This window comes from Telopea speciosissima, chromosome 7 (genome assembly GCF_018873765.1).
Source record: "Telopea speciosissima isolate NSW1024214 ecotype Mountain lineage chromosome 7, Tspe_v1, whole genome shotgun sequence".
In the NCBI taxonomy this organism is placed as follows: domain Eukaryota; kingdom Viridiplantae; phylum Streptophyta; class Magnoliopsida; order Proteales; family Proteaceae; genus Telopea; species Telopea speciosissima.
Genome location: NC_057922.1, coordinates 65319061 through 65337661, shown reverse-complemented (window position 1 = coordinate 65337661; position 18601 = coordinate 65319061). Strand labels below are relative to the sequence as shown.

The following is an 18601-nucleotide window of genomic DNA, read 5'->3' as shown; positions in this document are numbered from 1 at the left end:
GTCATTAATAATAAGTCAAAAGACTTTTCAACTTCTTAACCAAGTAGCATTAAACACTATTGCATGGAAAACCGTGGCTACACGAACTCAAGATAGTCACTCTCAAACATGCATGGAAGATGGTCACGGATGAGTGGAGCATCGTCATCAAAAAAGACTTAATCTCATAAATCTCGAATATTAACAAAAGATCATACAGAAGACCGTAGTGGTCATCTATGGACACTTAGCATTAAAACCTCGGTTGTCTGTGAGTTAAGACTTAGAATATATTGAGTTTGTCAATCAACCTTGGTCGTCCATCCCTATTTACGAAAAACTGTAGACGTACAACAAATTTAGACTTCTTTTTAAGTCAAGCCACCTAGTTTCTTGATTTTTCCATTTAGATCATTTTTAAGTCATTTTTGGCTTTTTACATCTTGTTGATCATGTACATTAAGATTGTAAAAATATGCCAATCATATTTAAATCCTAATGACTAGTCATGAAGGAATCTTTCATTTAATGTAGCATTCATGTCATTGATTTGTGAAGCAAACAGAAGACCGTTTTCTCCATACGGAAGATCGTCTTCAATAATTATTCTTTCAATCAACATGAATTGTTTTTTTTTCAACTGTACCTCTTCGAGTAACATTTATCCCTTAGCTCATTTAGGACACACGTCACACAATGATTTTCACATCCAAAATTTATAATATATAATGGAACTTTCTAGATCCAATAAAATGATTCCTTTTTTAATTTAATTTTTAGATTTTTTGTGAAGTTTAAAATCCAATGAAACGTGTGAATTTCCTCATATAATGAGAGTACATCTTGATAAGCTCAAGTAACTGCACCTTAAAATTAATTAATAATTTGTAATATAATTTACTGCCAATGTTCAACTTCCACTACACAAACATGCATAAAATGCAATACAAAAAGATAATAGTACCTTATAAAATGGGGTCACATCCCATTCTTCATCCTCGTCACCTTATTTATTTTTGTTAGCTGGAGGACACCATGGTACCAAAGTGAGAAGAAAGCTATAAAAGGTTGTGATTAGGCATTACAAATCTCATATAAGAATGCCTGGTAGGAACAATCCTTTTCTACAAGGGGCAGCTGCTGTGGAATAGGGTTATGTTTGCTATAGTTTGAGCTTTATGAAGAGAAAGAAATAGATGATTCTTTAAAGGTAAGAAGAAATTTTTTATATTCATCTATAGGGAGGTCAGTGTGTTGGATCCTTAGTGCTTTCTTATCCTTGAGGAGCTGTCTCTACCTAATGGCTTAAGGATTTATGTTAGACCCTCCAACATGGTATTAGAGCATATGTTTCCATGGTTCTTTCCCTCATATATCTAAGCACAACTTTGCAACTTTCTATTTATTGTTGCATACCTAGGTGTGGCATTTATTTGGGGGGTGTACAAGCTGCTAGAGTGTATACCCTTCTCATAGTCTTTCTCTTCCCCCTCCCTTCTCTAACACTCTCTCTCTCTCCTTATTTGACAAATTATCTCGCACCTCCCAATTGATGGGGCATGTAGATACCAAAGCACGTGGACAATGTGCCGATCCCTTGCCCTTATTTGGGATGCACTACTGCTCAGTGTTTATATATGTACAATGCTTTGTAGGGGAAAGTTTCAAAAATTATTTAGTTTGATTTTTGCACCTTATTTCTAAGAAATAGAAATCAAATGGTAGAAATTCTGAAATAGTTAAATTGATTTCACTTTTGCTTTTTAATGTTATGGGCAAAGTTGTAGTTCGTGTTAAAAATAAAACACCACCCTTCTTCTTCTCCAAATGATCTCATCACCACCACGGCACCATCCCATCACCACTATAACCACCACCGTCGCCACCACACTACTAGAAAAAGGCTCCGCCAGCGTTTTTTAAAAACATTGTTAAATATGCATATTCAACAAAGTATTATCTGAAATGCCTCTTATTATGTATATTCAATGTAAAAAACTAATCTACATAGGCGCAATCAGAAAATACCGCCTTTCATTCCCGATGGTAGCCATAGCGACGCTTTTGCGGTGAATAAATAAACATTGTTATATGTTTTTAGTGTTTTTTGTTTTTGTTTTTGTTTTTTTGTTTTTTTTTTTTGTTTTTTGTTTTTGTTTTTTAAACTTTCAGCAGCGCTTGTAAACACCGCCATAGAACTAATTTCTAGTAGTGCCACCACCGCCACCTCCCTGCCATCACCACCATCTCCCCTTTCCGGCCCCGCCCTGCCCTGCCCTGCCCTGCCCTGCCCTACCTTGGCCTCACCACCACCCTCTTCCAAAGAAATCTAGAGAATCTATTCTTAGAAATTGAACTATCAAGTGAATTTTTTGTTGTTGAAACATTTCAGATTGATACAACCCAAACAATTTTAATTCCTTGTCCAAAAATCAATTTGTTGATTGTTTCATGAAATAAATGTGAAATTGAAATAGAAATCATACCAAATCTGGCCTTAATATAAATGATTATTATTTTATTTTATTTTTTTTATCAATTTCTTGGGGTAGACCAAGCTATGTAGAATTTTTCTTTTTATCATTTGTGTCTTTCTGTTTGTGGTGAACCTTGTAGAAGGGATAAGCCATCTCTTTTTTTTGGTAAAAGGGATAAGCCATCTGAATTCCCACTAATAGGCATGAATATTGTTCCTTCGCAATTTTAATTTACATCAGCCCAATGCTTGCCTGTCAGCATTTCTTGCTTGCACATTTGCACTACTGGTTGCATAATTTAGATCATGGATCAACTCTATCTTCCTTATTTCCTACTAAAAAATATTCCTGATATCATCTTTCTCTTGGGATCACAAAATATACACAATTCCAAGGTTTTAAACCCAGATCAAATAGATCAGCTAGCATCAATCCAGACACCAATACCCCCATTTGTATCAAGTATGGGCCGATACTGGCTAAGATTGGGTTAGATCGGCCCATTTAGATCAAGATTAGTGGCTAGGGGTGTCAATTTAGGATCAGAATCGGAAACCGGAACCGATCCGGACCAATAGGAACCGGAATCAGAACCGGACAACCCAATAGGTTATTGGGACAGATTTGGTCCTGGTGATATACTATTGGTCCAGGCCGGTTCTAGTCTGGGTCTCCCAACGGTTCGAGAACTGATAGCCCATTAAGGATCCGATAGCACCGGAACTGTTGGAACCGGATGATAAGTAAACAAATTGAATGGGAAATTAGTTCTCTAAAACATTAAAGCTAGGCTTTAAACCCTAACCTATTAATAGTATTAAATTGCTTGGGACTTTTAACTGGCGCTCTTTTGTTGCTCTTTAAATCATAAGTATATGAGTTGAGTTTGAAATGGAAATTATGAACTCTTAAAACTATTTATTTATTTATATATGTGTCAATGTTTTTATTTTGGGCTCTTCAAAACTATATCTATGTATGATGAAGCTCCCATTTTCCTAGAGAAACTCTCGTTGTCTTTGTTTTGGGTTCAATAACGTCTAAACCGGAACTGGACCACCACTCATTAGTTAACGGTCTTGGGTCTCAGAATTGGATCCGGTAAGCTTATTGGTCCGATTATGATCTTGACACTTTAGAGCCAGAACCGCTAAAGGTCCGTACCGATAACCTAGAACCGGACCAATTGACACCCCTATTAGTAGCAGCCGATCTATGATTTGTTCGTGGTGGAAACCCTATACCCAAAATGAACTGTTGGTGACCCTAAATAAAGTTTACTTGACCAAGATCAAATTGAATGGAATGAAGCTGATCCCCCTAGCAATTTTATTCCAAATAAAAAAAATATATATATATATATATAAAAAAAAGATCTGATATTATCTAAGCAAAATTCGGGGTCAACCCAACTTAAAACTAGGAGCTCCATTGGGCTGAGTTTTTAAAAGCTCAGTCCAACCCTAAGCCCCCTTAGTTCGACTCAACCCAATCTAACCAGGCCTTAGATTGATCTTGATAGAGTCAGACTGAGCGGGGTTGGCCATGATTGATCCTACCAATCCCTATTTTTGTCATTTAATTCAAGGCTAGGTAAGTTATATATTTATGTATAGAGGGCCGGCCATGCAAGCTTAGCCTGAAGCCTCAACCCAAGCCGGATCTAATCCTATCCTAAGTCTAGAAATCTCAACCTAACTCACGGGCAATCCAAACCCCGTCGGACTCGAGCCGGGTTTGACGAGGTTCGGGCTCACTGGGTCAAACTTGCACAACTATTTAAACCTTGAACCCTAAACCTGGGTTGACCAAGAAAAGCTGATTTGGTCATAGAAAAACTTAACAGTACATAAAAGTAATGAGTTATTTGTGTCACAGTCAGTCTCCTCATCTTTATCCTTTAAGAGCATAAGGTCATACATTTCATCCTTATCTCTGATGATTAAAAGAGTAATAAAAGGGCATGTCATAGTCTCTCTATCTCCTCCTCTTGCGTCTTGTCTCACATCTTTTCTCTCTCAGTGGTTGGTGTTGAGACTTAAGAACAGGAAGATCCTTGCAATTATTTATGCCCATTGGACTCTATTCTTCTCCTTCTTTTGATAATAAGGGAAAATTATAAAAAACCTTTTATAATTTGAAAATATTACATTAATTCTCTTCAAAATTACATCCACCTCTCTTTTAAAGGGGGTAAGTGTAATTCTGAGGAGGATCATATAATTTTTTCAAACTACAGGAATGATAAACGTAACTTTCCCTAATAATAATAATAGATCACAATCAGACTCATGGCCCTCTCTACCTTCTGATTGTGACAAAAATTAAGACATAATTTTTTCTTTCTTTCAACTTCCCAGATATTAGGCAAAGAAATGCAACAATTTGTCTTCCTTCTTCACCTACTACTCTTCACTTATCCGAAAGCATTCAACATTTATGATAATGTCAACATAGAGATCATGGCAGGAATCTATTTTTGGTAGGAAAAGAAAAAATTGGAATAACATGCAAAATTACAAAATTACAAAAACACAAGTCTAAAGATTAATAAGCTTTTCAATTAAGGGTGTCAAATGTCAATCCGAATCAATTGGACTGATCAAAATTGATCGAAAAGACTAAACTGAACTCTTAACGGTTCAGCTTCGATTTGGGTTTAAAAAAAACCGAAACTGATTCAACTGATAACGAGATGTAAGAACCCGTTAAGGAAAATAAAAAATGAAACCAAATTATGTAACTGAAAGTCATCTTAATGGGTTAGTTTGGATTTGGTTTGACCTAGTACATGCCTAAAACTGATTCAGTCCAATCGAAACTAGATTGAACCGACCAATTTTGTGTGTGTGTGTGTGTGTGTGTGGATAGAAATATCATTCTTGACTTATGGGGTGTCTAATTGATCATTATGGCGGATAAATGGATTGCAGTCATTGATTTACATATGGCTTGATTTTGAGATTAAAGTCGCATAAGTAGAAAATTTGGCTAGTTAATCCCTTTTACATGATTTTTATCTAGAAACAAATGAACTCTCAAGCCAAATAGTACAAAATGGGAAAAAAAAAAAACTCTACTTGGTGGTGTTTTCTATGCCCTCTCACAATGCACCGTGAGATGATGCCTCTATCCCAAGATAGATATCCAGGCGTGCCCCCCATTGGCCCATACGCTTTTATAGAGACCATACGACCAAGTAGAGATCTCTTGTCTAAAAAAAAATTTATGCTTTTCTTTAATAGGATCAATTTTTAATATCTGAGATGGGCTAGAAATTATTTGCTAATGTATGTAATCTAGTTGATTGTCATTACTTCTTTGGCTTTGTTAATTTACTGCTAAAACAAGCAAGAGTGTTACCCTTGTTCTTGCTTTCCCACAAAGAAATAAACAAAGAACGAATGAACTAATCAAACTAAAAATGAGGTCATTACAAGCATTCATTAATTATTGGAACTATAAAAACAAATGGAGATTTGAAGTATATCTTTGATGATAAGTTCATATTACTCTTCCATGACCACATATTGTTGGAGTCATTATGATCAATTTAAGATGTGATTAATTACCAGCTGGCAATGAGTCATCAAGTCTTAGTCTGTTGGTTTAATGTTAGACAAATTGTAAATAAATATAGCTAATCAAATATCTTCCACAGAACCTGGGTTCTTAATTTCTTTATTAAGCCAAAGTTTTCATGCCAAAAAATGGAAATATTCATACTTGCATTCACAAGGACAATCAAGAGAAAATTTCCAATCTTACCAGTTTTGGGCTTCTTTTTATTTGATAGTTACTTAATTGGTGGCTTGTGAGGGAATGGGTTCATGTAGTCCATGAATATGGTTTGCAGGTCCCATGGACGAAAGGCACATGCTTCAGTTTGGTTTCCAGTCCCTAGTTAGAGCTTCAGTCATGATCAAAGCCATGTGTTAATGAACTCCTTCATTTAAGAATGCATGCATCTTCATTTTCTTATCGGTCTATTTCGATTAAGTTTTTTTATTTTTATAATTTTATAAGTTAAGATAATGTGATTCTTTTTCTAGATTTTCTATTGTTTTATATATATTGTTTTATGCATTGTGATACATGGAATCACATATCTATTAAAATAAATACAAGATAAAATAAAAAGTAGAAAACGTAAGAAAATCAAAGACTAGGAACAATAAAAGAAAGAGTCGTTGTTGAAATTCTCTAGTCTCAACCCTTGCCCTCATCAACAAAATGGTAAAGATGTCAACGGATATGATATTATCCGAATCCATCCGAAAACTAATCGGATTCGAATATGATAAAGCCACTATTCGACCGAAATCAATCCGTTTACATCCTTAGCCAGGATTGAGTATATATATTTTCTACAAATAAAATTTTCAGTTTGGATTCATTAAGTACTAGGAAAATGGATGAATTGCCAAAATTCTAGAATGATTGAAAATAAAAGGTTTAAATTCTAATTAAAAGGAAAATTCCAATGTGTGCTAATTATATTTTAAGTGGATTTTATTTTCTTATTCAAAATCCAATAAATTTGGTTGGAAAACAAAATAATATTTAATTACTAAATTTCGAAGGTTCTTTTAATTAGTTAAATGTCATTATTGTTTATCATTAGAAAATTTTTCATTTTATTTTTGAAATAATTTCATTTCCCTTTGCTTTACTTCACTCAAGCTCCAACCAACAAGGCCTAAGTGAAACATAAAAGATGTAACTTGGTATACATGTAGAACACCTAATTTATAAATAAAATGATTTAAAATAAATTGGAGTAAAAAAAAAAAACTCATGAGACAAGTTGTATTATAACAACTATGCACCACCTACTTAAGTCACATGGATATATGAAAATACTATTATAACTAATTGGCAACATGTAAATTCTATGGCCATTTTCTTAATTTTCAATTCCCATTTTAAATGAATAATTTGGGGTCTCTCTCAATATTATGGTCCAATCATGAATTAGACTTTATCCTTTGTATTAAAAATTAGTAACATCACCTTAAAATAATTTTTCTTAATACAAATTTGCAAAACAATGACTTTGAACTATTTGTCTATACTTTATTCTTTCATGTTCCAAATTTGACTCATGAGTTGGGAGTGCAAGATCTTATTTGTTGTCAAATATGAGTGCAACTTAGCGTACAAAAAAACAATGGTCGAGTTTCTTTCACCCACAGTTAAGGGAGAATCTCTCAACTGATGGGTTCGGATAATGTACACAAGATATAGGGGAATGACGGGATATTATTGATTATTCGTAAATAAGAGGCATTTATGGCCATTGATGTACAGTACCTGCATTCGCAGTGCAGAAAAACTTTATCCAAAAATAATTGAGTATCAATTACAGTGGCACAATAATTATATGCAATTAAGTACAATGATAGAAAATATGAGGTGTGAAATGAAGTATGAACTTTATACATTATTTCTTGAAGGCTGGCTTTTACATTTTTTTTTCTTTTTTTTGGTGGAAATAAGCTCAATTTTAGACGTGGGAAAAGCGCAAGGAGTCGGTCTTAGAAAGATCGATCAGCCAAGGAGAGAAGTTTGGCCAGCCAGTCCTTCTTGCTAAGGAAATCGCCTTCCGGGCCAAGGAGTCAGTCACACTGTTAATCTCCCCAAAATATGAAAGAAATTACAAGTTCTAATGTGAGTCATTAGAAGTTTGATATCCGAAATAATAGGAAGAATATCAAATAGCTGACTTTTACTTTAATTAGGACCAGGTTTTCCCACATCCACAGTCGGTATCCTCATCCATGGGTGGCGATTTTATCGAAAATCAAGATGCTAGCACCTTTTCTTTCTTTAGAATATAACATATAGAAATTTGATTGAGAAATCATTTTTGAATTAGGGGAGGATTTTCATGCACAGCCGCATGAGGAAGGGGAAGGTGACGATTCCTTAAATAAGGGGGCATTTGGTCATTTCGCCCCTATTGTAAGAGGGAGACATGACCATGCAGACATGCATGGTTGTGCACACAACTTTTGGCGTTTGTATTATATTCAGGAAAATTATTTATGTTTTTTAAGAATAATACAATTACCTTTTGAATAATTTCAATAAAATATTTTTTGGAAGCAATTTCCCTTCACCCACGTAAAAGGAGGTATTCCTTCTTCTGTGGGCATTAATGTGGGGTGGGATGAATTTCACAACGAGGGTAAAAATATTTTCAAACTTTCATCATATACGAAGAAGTAGTTCACTGACTGTCAAATCGTGGGTTTTCCTTCATAGTTCGCAAAAAAATTTCTCCATATTTTTCAACGGGAAAGAGGTTCATGCACAGTCGAACATGTGGATCCAACGATTCTTTAGATAGGGTTTGGTAATTTCAACCCCCTATTGTCTCCATCCCACATGTTGTCCTTTGGCCTTTTTCAATTAAAACAAATGTAGCAGAATTGCTTAATAAACTAAGAAAAAGATTAGCATTCCCATTTCATTAATTATGCCATGGCCTTATTCAGTAAAAGCCTAGAAGATCCTAGAGGGTCATTATCATCAAGCTTTAATGTGTAAGAACACATACACACATCCTTATATAATTTAGTAAAGTTGGTTGGGAAGAAAGTTTGTCTCTGAAGAAATTTCTGAAGGAGAAGGAAATGCCAATAATGAGACACATTTTTGTCCTTGACAACCTTTCCTAATCCACATTTAGGTGAAACTGAAGTGGTCACTACTTAAATAGTTAAATCTCTCTTTCTTTACTTATCATTAGTCCATCCAATTAATAATTAGAAGAACAAAAGAGAAGACTCAAGAGATTAGGACTTGGCAAAAGTAGTAAAAGTAGGAGCACAAAGACAAAACTAATCAATGATTAAGTTTGAAAAGAGGGCATATATATATATATATATATTTTAATGAAAAAAAGGGCATTTTAAGTATGAAAGAATAATGCTGACACGTCATGGTAGCACCAAATCAATCTGCCACGTGTGATACACTAAACAAGTGTCAGATTGGTACTATCCCACGTAGCTTTTTTTATTTTATTTTATTGCAGAATAATGTAAATGTATCGGAAAAAGTTTCTCACGCTGCCAATGTGGGGGGATTCTCCCATGCCATACCAATTACGGTATAGGATCTGATTCATCAACACGGATCCACATGATCAAGAGGAGAGAGAAATCAAAGCGAAACCTATATGGCCAGGATGTAATAGGGTGTGGGAAACTATCCCTTCACTTTCAACGTGGGAATCTCTTTCGTAAGGGTATTTATATAAGAGATATTTAATGGCACGAGTGGGATGTAAGCAATTCGACTCCTCTACTTCCGCCTGCCCTTACTATCGTGTGTGCCCCACACACAAGCAAGGCGGAATGTACTACCTTGCCTGAGCATGGGTAAGGCGGTACTTTTTGCCTTGCCTATGTGTGAGGCACACGACAGTACCAAGCACGTGGAAGTAGAGGAGTCTGATCTGGATGTAAGAGGACATGCATGCCCAGAAATCTTCGATCACACTAGCTTTGTGAGCTTCTTTTTTCTTATAATATATTCTCAAAGGGAGAGAGTTCTTAAAGCAAGCAATGTAGAGGAGTGCCCCAATGAGGAGTGACGAAATTAGTTTGTATAGGGTTGCGAGATCATTTATTGTGAGGAGAATAGAGATGCTAGCTAGTGTTCCTTGTGGGCTCATAGAACCTTTCCCCATTCTCAAATTTATGATGCGAACCCAACTTTAATAGACGGTGGGGTCAATATGAAACATGCCATCGTGTGAATGAGTGGATGAGCCAAGAAAATCTTAAGCATGTGTCGGTTACAACTTTGAGATTCCAGGTCTTTAATCTTAGAGTCAAGAGGGAGGAGAGAGATAGACACAAAGAAGCGTTAGCATAATGCACGCAACCTACAGGGTTCTTACTCCCTTTCATTTATGTGTACATGAGAAAAAGATACTTGTCCGAGAGTGTGGCCCTGTGGTCAGACAAAGATGGGGTGAAATGATCACCCAGCCCCCAATGAAAAGTGGAAATCTCACCCGTACTGATACTTATATTCATGCTCCCATTGGCCCCATGCTAGCACAGGGGTCATGCTCCCAAATAAAAAACTCCTCCCTGTTATATATAATAGGAATTTGTGAAATATTTATTTTGGAAAAAGAAATTTGTGGATGAGTGTGACACTTGCGCCTAGACACATGGGATGAAAATGATCATCTTGTCTCGTGATGCTTTTGTACATGCTCCTAGTGCCGCAACCACGCTTTCCCACAACAAACATTCCCCGTATATATTTTTCTTTAGTCGCCTAATGAAGGTGAAAATTATCATGTAGGAAGATGATATGATAATATCGGTAGGAGAGAATTTTTTTTTTCCCACCATCGAGTAGGAAAAATTTACCTTCGTGAAGCCTTTTCAAGAAAAGACCGAACAGAATATTAAAAGAAACCCCAAGAAAGGACAGGAAGGGTCTCGTTTTATAGGAACTGCAACTGTGGGTAAAACTAATTTTTGGTCTCATCTGAGAATAGACTTTTATAGAATCTTTTACTATAAAAAAGTCACTAAATCCAAGAGAGTGGTTTTTTTTTTTTTTCCCGGTAAGAATCCAAGAGAGTTAAAAATTAAAACATGGATTTTTCACCTTTTACGTGGAAGTGGTAGTGGAATTTTGGGATAGACAATGACATATAAACCCTAAAAAGGCACGTCACCGTTATATTGCGTGTCTTTTGCCTCTTTTCTTTATCTTTTTTTTTTTCTCTTTCTCTATAATTGCGTGTCGTTATTGGTGTCACCACCACGTTTCTTTTAAGGTCTGATGATGTTTAACAGTGGAGGGATTCCTACGGACAAAACAGATCTAATTCTGAATTCTTTTTTATCTTTATTTTTTTAAGTATCGTTATCAGCTAGCTGGATCACCATATTAGACCCTAATTAAATGACATTTACATTCATTTTAATTATAAATATTGAAGGCATGAAGAGCAAGGGTTCATTATAACACCATCTTGATCATGGGGTATCGGTCAACTCAAAAATTAATAAGATATTGGCATAATATCGAGATTGTTCACTTGCAAAATCAGTACGTATCATTCGATACAATATCCATACCTCAACCCATGTTCTAGTTCATGGATCAAGGTATCACAATATATTGGCCCGTTTACATATTGATATCAATACAAATTAAGAGTATGGTAAAAAAAACAAGAAAATGGTTTGTCTTTTAATTTATGCCCCATGCAAATCCGATGAGTTGATACAATCTGATCTATATCGTTTTATATTGATATTGATATTTGCGGTGATTGATATAGCTTTCAATACTGATAGTGATACTTGTAACCCTAATCTAGAGTCTAGACCTTTTCTCTTAAGCAAGAAATGAACTTGAGAATAGTTGTACCTTGTGCAAGAAAACAAACTAGAAAATGGTAGTTTCTACTAGGTATGGTTTCAGAGTCCAATCATAATTTTGCTAATACTATTCGTTGGGATTTGGGTAGAATTCATTCTTAAAAATCTGTATAAGTTATTGCATCGCAATTATTTGATCTCCTATTTAAGATCATTGGTTTTGTAAGAAATCTTCACATCACCTTGGATGTACTTTATTCTTGTGTGATGGAAAACTTTATCTTAATAATAAATCGCCAATCAGTTCTTTGGACTTTTTTTTTTTGTGTGGATTTAAAACAACTATTATTCAAAAAGTAAAAATTATAATTAAGCTAAATTCATTTAATTGTCAAACTCTTGAGATGCTATAGGTAGGTTTGTTTTTCTTGGTTGTGTCCAATTTGCCTTTTCTTTATGGCCTCACTTTGTATCTAAGCAATAGTACTTCTTCTCTTGAATTTTTTTTAATGTTAATCATAGACCAAATAATTCATAAGATATGTTAAAAGAAAGGGACGTTATTCTCCGTGCCGTAGCGCAGGCTGTGCCCAGGCACATGGGGGTGGGCACAATGACCACCCTACCCCCCTGCATAGACTGTCCATATGCCTGATCGCAGCACGTTGCGGTACAGAGAACATAACATTCTCCCTAAAAAAAATGTGGTGGTACTAATGTACAGATATTTACTTCAACAAAGTTTTTACCTCAAAGGTTTGATCATAAGATCTTTGGTGCTTTAATTTATATAAGAAAAAAAAAAAACCTTTGCCCAAGGGCTTTGCTCACCATGAATTAATCAAAGGGCATCCAATAATTTCGAAGGAACAAAATAAAAAAAAAATCTTATTGGAATATTCCAATAAAGGTTTCATGATTCGGTCTTGCCAATAGCCGTCACCGTTTCTCTAATCTTTTAGAAAGTTTAAGAAGCTGAGTTTTTTACTCAAACAAAAAATAATAATAATAAAAAACGCTGAGTGACGCATCATCCGTCTTTCCCATAATTTTAAGTAATTTCAAAAAAATAAAAATATCCAACTCATGATTCATGAAACGGTCACACTCAGTGACTTCAAAGAACATTCTAGGTTCTTCGGAATTATATTCTTTCCCATATCACAACACATCAGCAAAGATGAAGAATGCAGAGGGTTTAAAAACCTGGAATTCGAATCCGGATCAGTCTTGGATTAGAATAGACCAAAATTGATTGAATAAATTTTCTAAGCTTGAGAGTTCAACATGTGGAAGATGCGACATTTAATGGATGAAGTTTCTTTCACCTGTCGAATTCTCAGAACCGCACTGTTGTGCACCGTCAGATACCTATACTACAGAGGATCTTAATTCATAGAAATTGGCCTAAACCATAGTTTCTACATAAGATTGGTCTAATCTAGATTGGTTGGAATTTACCAATTTTTTCAGACCTTAAAGAACGCCTCACTTCAAAGTGAGGATGTTAATTTTAGAATCGGAGTCGAAATCAACCAATTAAAATCTAGTCAAATTGATTGAAAATTTCATTTTATTCGATTTGATTTCAATTTATGCTCATATTTTAACCAAATCGAATGATGTTTATCTCTTTTGCTTCCTCCGTCTTCAAATATCGATTCTCCTTACTACTCTTATGTTGTTCTGCGTACGCTCTTGTATGTTTCCTCGTGCATTACTTTTTCAAGATTAGTACAAGACATTCTTAAGTCTCGAATCAAAAAAGTGAATCGAACAAAACCTAATAAATTGAACCGATTGACACAGTATACAAAGCAATAAAACCACATAAAATCGAAATAATTCGATTTTTTGTTCGTACATATTGTATTTTGAACCAAACCAAAACGGAACCGATTGATGCCGTTATTTTGAGACCAGCAGCAAAAGGGGGGTAAATTCGGTAACTCACGAGAACCGTAAATCCCTGGCTGCCAATTTGGGGATCTAAAATCTGAGAAGTATCGATGAAAGAGTTAAAATTACGAAAGTACCACTTGCCGTACGCACCTTACAATATCTGGGTGTGGGACCGAGCGGGAGGAGAAAAAAAATTGGAAAAATAATAAGACAGCTGGCAAAGTTTATTTGGGAAGCATTGAATGCCAGCGTAGATTGCTGACGAGGATTCCAAAAAATCGTCAATCATTGAGGTCGGCTACGTGTTTATTTAAAAAAAAAAAAAAAAAAAAAAAAAGGGGAATCAAATCTTTTTCCTTCTTCCCTAACCTTATTGAGTTATTTCACTCACATTAGGTAAGTTGAAAGGTGTGAGGTTTTAGAGCCGTAGTGCCGTAGAGGTGTGAGTAATGGTAGAGTTGGAGAAGACCAAAGGAGAGCATATCCCAAAGGTTCCTTTCTTGCCCTCTTTTTCTCTCCTTCTTAGTTTCAGAATTCTGAATTGATAGTAGTAGAGTTCTCGTAAGCAGAAACACACAAAGAAAGATTGAGATTGAGATGTCTTTTTTCTGTAAAATTTCATTCATCGACGGAGAAAAGGTAGCAGAGGAAGGTGAGTGGGAGAAGGAAAGATAGGGAAACCGATCGGAATTCGGAAATACGAGTCGTTGCTTCGCCCCCTGCATCTGCCTATCTAAGCACCGATTTTATCTTATCATCCAAAGAGAGAGAGAAACGGAAATTTGGAAGAGAAGCAATCAAGAGAACGGTAATTTCAAACTAGAGTTTTGTGATATTCACAGTTTTGAAAGATTTATTTATTTATGTATTGATAGATTTTGGATTTCTAGGGTTTCTGCAATGTCTGCTACGGTTCTCAGTGATTCTATGGCGAAGTCTGTTCCAGAATCTCAATCGACCACCGTTAAGACAAGTAACGCACAGGTGGAAGTGGAGTTTGCCAAATGTGAATGCTGCGGATTAACAGAGGAATGCACGCCTGCTTACATAGCAAGAGTTCGAGACAGGTATCAAGGTCGATGGATCTGCGGTCTTTGTGCCGAAGCTGTCAAGGATGAGATTGGTAGATCGGATAGGCTCATTAGCGCTGAAGAAGCTTTGCATCGGCACATGAACTTCCGCAAGAATTTCAGATCTTCTAGTCCTCCGACGAACCCTACGGAACATCTGATATCCGCTATGAAGCAGCTGTTCCGGAGAAGCTTGGATTCTCCAAGGGCCCTGAGGTCGACTCCGACTAGTCCTCTCAGAACGGAAGAGGAGAAACGTGTTCCAACCCTCACTCGATCCGGAAGCTGCCTCCCAGCTCTGGCTCGTTGATACATAGTAATAAAGAACAGAAGGTAAAGAAAAAAAGAAAAACCAGAAAATCGTAGCAGCAGCAGAAAGGTCGTTCAGTCCTTTTTGGTTAGGACTTCTTAAGGTTGCCGATCTTCCCTTTCCTAATCTTAATTCTGGTTTCTGTTTGGAAAGAATTTTCCTTTTACAATTTACATAACTTGGGGTGATTTACATAACTTGCAGTGATGTTCCCTGGTATGTTCTAATCATCTAATGTCTTTTACTTTTTTTTTTTTCATTCAATTTTTTTACGATCCCCACCCTTTCTTCTCTCTCAAGAAGATTGAATCTTTAGTTTTTTTGAGGGTTTTTTTTTGGGGGATGGGGAAGGAAGAGATGAAGATTGAATTTTTGTGGTTCCAAAATTTAGTGAGAATTAGCTGTTCTTCCTGTGGGGGGTTTTTAGTCCGTATCTACACAAGAATCATGGCCAGTTGTTCGAATCTGTAGCAGAATGGCTGGAAAAATAAACTAATAAGAAAAAGGTGTGTGAACTGTGTCAAGAGAGAAGAAGAAGAAAATAGAAGTTGAAAGCTGGCAGTGGCAGAGGGGTTATTGAGGTTGCAGAAGGGAGAATCCATTGTTTATAGTTATCCAAGATTTTATTTTTCCAGAGCAGCGGTGACGACGACAACGAGGAAGATTGATGTTTGCCTTTCACTGCCTCATTGGGATTGGTTCATCTTCATCTCCTTTCTGGCTTTTAATAATGATGAGTGAGAAGTATTGTTTTGAGTTTTATTTCATCATAAATTTTATTTATACTAATGCAGGGAAGAAGGAAAGATTAAGATAAACAGATTTTTGTTAATAAATATTGAGATTATGGAATGGTGGGAGAATCTGAAACAGAAACAGAGAGAAAGAGAGAGTACTCTGCCTGACAGAGCAGAACAGAGCAGGTACAGAAGAGTAGCTCCTATAAAGAGACTGAGTTCCTGCAATGCAAATATGCAATGGTATATGGTTGTGGTGGTCCTTTCTGAGAAAGATACCAAAATCTGACATTGTCTCTCAACGAGGGATCATCCATAGCTGCCAATTGATGAGGGCCCGGTCTATTGGGGCTCACAACCAAACCTTTCCAATTCCACCGTCCTTGCGCGCATGGCTGTGGCCGTATGCTTGTTTCATACTCTACCCACTCTTTTGGACCATGGTTAAAGAGATAGGGCTTCTATGTGGTGTCGCATGGCATGGCATTGGGGCTGATGTATGGTTGATGCCTGCCATCATGGTTTTAAGTATCGATATCGTATTGATTTTGCATGTTGTTGATATCCGTTTCAATATCATGTACTAAAGCCATGCCTTTCATGCCACAGAGGATCTCGGTCCATGGTTCTAACTATCGGTATTGTATTGGCACAATGATTGTGGCATATCGATCGACATGTAGCAATATTATCATTGCTGATATGTTGCAGTATCGTTGAAGGCCTACAACTTTGTTTTTTTTTGGTAATTAAAAATGCTATTGAGAATGAGGGGTTAGATGAACACAAGGATTCAAGATTACAAGCATCTATCAACCAAAGAGTGTAACTAGGTCACTCTGTCTTACCAGCCAAAGACAGAGCCTTCTGAGCTAGGGAATGAGCAATAATATTTGCATCCCTAGACATACGTGAACACGAAAAGAAATACAATACCAACAGTATTATAATGATGCTGACACCAATCAGGTGAATCAGTTAACAATGATTCAATTTGAAATTACAATATATGGCCTGATTTGTTTCGTTGAACATTATTAAACTATTTCCCATTTGAATCAACTTTTGAGGTTATTATTTTTGGACAGAGGTTTCTCAACACCGAATACAGTAGGGATTCACGGCTAATTATGTTGAACAACGTAGGCTGAATGATAGTGAAAACTCTTCTTTAGTAAATGGAGTGAGGGCCTATCGGGTGTTAGGCCCAAACGGCAGCAAGCAAGCTAGGCGGATTGGGAGAGGGGGGAGGGGATTCTATTTTGTATTTCTGTGGAACAAAAGAACACCTTCCCAAACGTGCCCTCTAGCTTGTGGGGTTGCAATGTCCATTTTGAAAGAAAAGGAGAAACAATTTTTTTATAGCCCTTATCTTGTCGCGAACAAGGCTGTGTTTGATATGCATTATTAGGTTATGCTCTGGGTCTAGAATGCACTCTGAAGTGAGAAAATAGAGAAAAATATAGTTTCAGAATGCACTCTAGGGTGTCTAGGCCCAAAACTACTCCGAGAATACATTCTAGGCGATAATGTATTCCAAAAAATCTTACCAAACGCATGCAGCCTTAGGCTGTGTTTGATATGCATTCTTATTCTTAGATTGCATAATGCATTCTTGATTAAGAATGAGAACACTATTTGGATAAATTTTGGCTAAATTACATTCTTGATTTTAGAATGTATGTTTGCATTTCATCGAACAACTCATAGGCACAGTGAGGACTTGCTCAAGACTCAAGAGTAAGTTGCCCCTTGTTATATTGCATCTATACTTATCCGTACTAATGCAAGCGTTTAAGAACCTAATGAACTCCATTGGTAATCAACGGCAACGGCAACAGCAACAACAACCCAAAGATCAATGGAATAGTATAATCAATGGAAAACTATGACAATAAACTTAAGGGATCTTCACATCACAGAATCCATTGACTGCGTTGCTTATTGAAATTGCTTCCATTTGTTCGTACCAAAAAAACAATACAGCTTGATGAGAAGCTTGAGGTAAATATCATTGGATTTTGGTGCAACACTTAAGCTGTGTTTGTTATGTATTTTTGGAATGCATTCTAGGTCGTGGGGCGAAAAAAATCAACTATTTTCATCATTTGAGAATGTGAAATCGACTTAGAATGCATTCCAAGAATGCATACCAAACGCTGCCTTAGTCTTCTTCCTCCCAAACTGAATCCTTTTAGCCCAGCTCTCTCACTCAGTTCTCCCGCCGAAATTTCCAAATCTGAAGGATTTTGGAACATTGATCCAAAACTCATTTCTACCAATGGCTGGGATAACCTACACCTTCAGAATTATGCTGCTTGTCGTTCCCTCTCAGACACAAAAGGTTTCAGCCATAATTGTTGCAATGTGTTCCATCTCTTGGAAGGATGATCTGCGATGACCAAAGCTGAGATTGACAAAATGATTGAGATCATAAACAGAGAAGAAAGAAGTGCGAGAACCACTTGGAATTCAACAACTTAGAGAGAGATTTCTTCAATTCTTGGAAGATTGAGGACCGAAAAGGCTGAGCGGTTTCAAAGTGTTGGGAGAGATGACTTAGACTAGAGCTGTGGAGAACAAGAATGTGGAATGCGAAAAATTCTCATTCCATAATGTGTTGCATTCTAAGAATTTGAGAATAGAATGTTTACCAAACGGTGTTTTTAATGACCAAGAACACATTCTTATTGCAGAATGCATTCCAAAAATGCATACCAAACGCAGCCTACCTCTCCCTTGTACCCCTTATTGTCGTAAGCAA

The 18601-nt window shown here is 36.3% G+C and overlaps 1 protein-coding gene across 1 annotated transcript; it reads left to right on the top strand.

Moving 5' to 3' along the window:
• Positions 1–14579: 14579 nt before the first annotated feature.
• On the top strand, positions 14580–15142 carry LOC122666887. The gene has a single exon (XM_043862984.1). The coding sequence runs from the start codon at positions 14621–14623 to the stop codon at positions 15098–15100; it is 480 nt and encodes a 159-aa protein (XP_043718919.1). The 5' UTR covers positions 14580–14620; the 3' UTR covers positions 15101–15142.
• The last annotated feature ends 3459 nt before the right edge of the window (positions 15143–18601 follow it).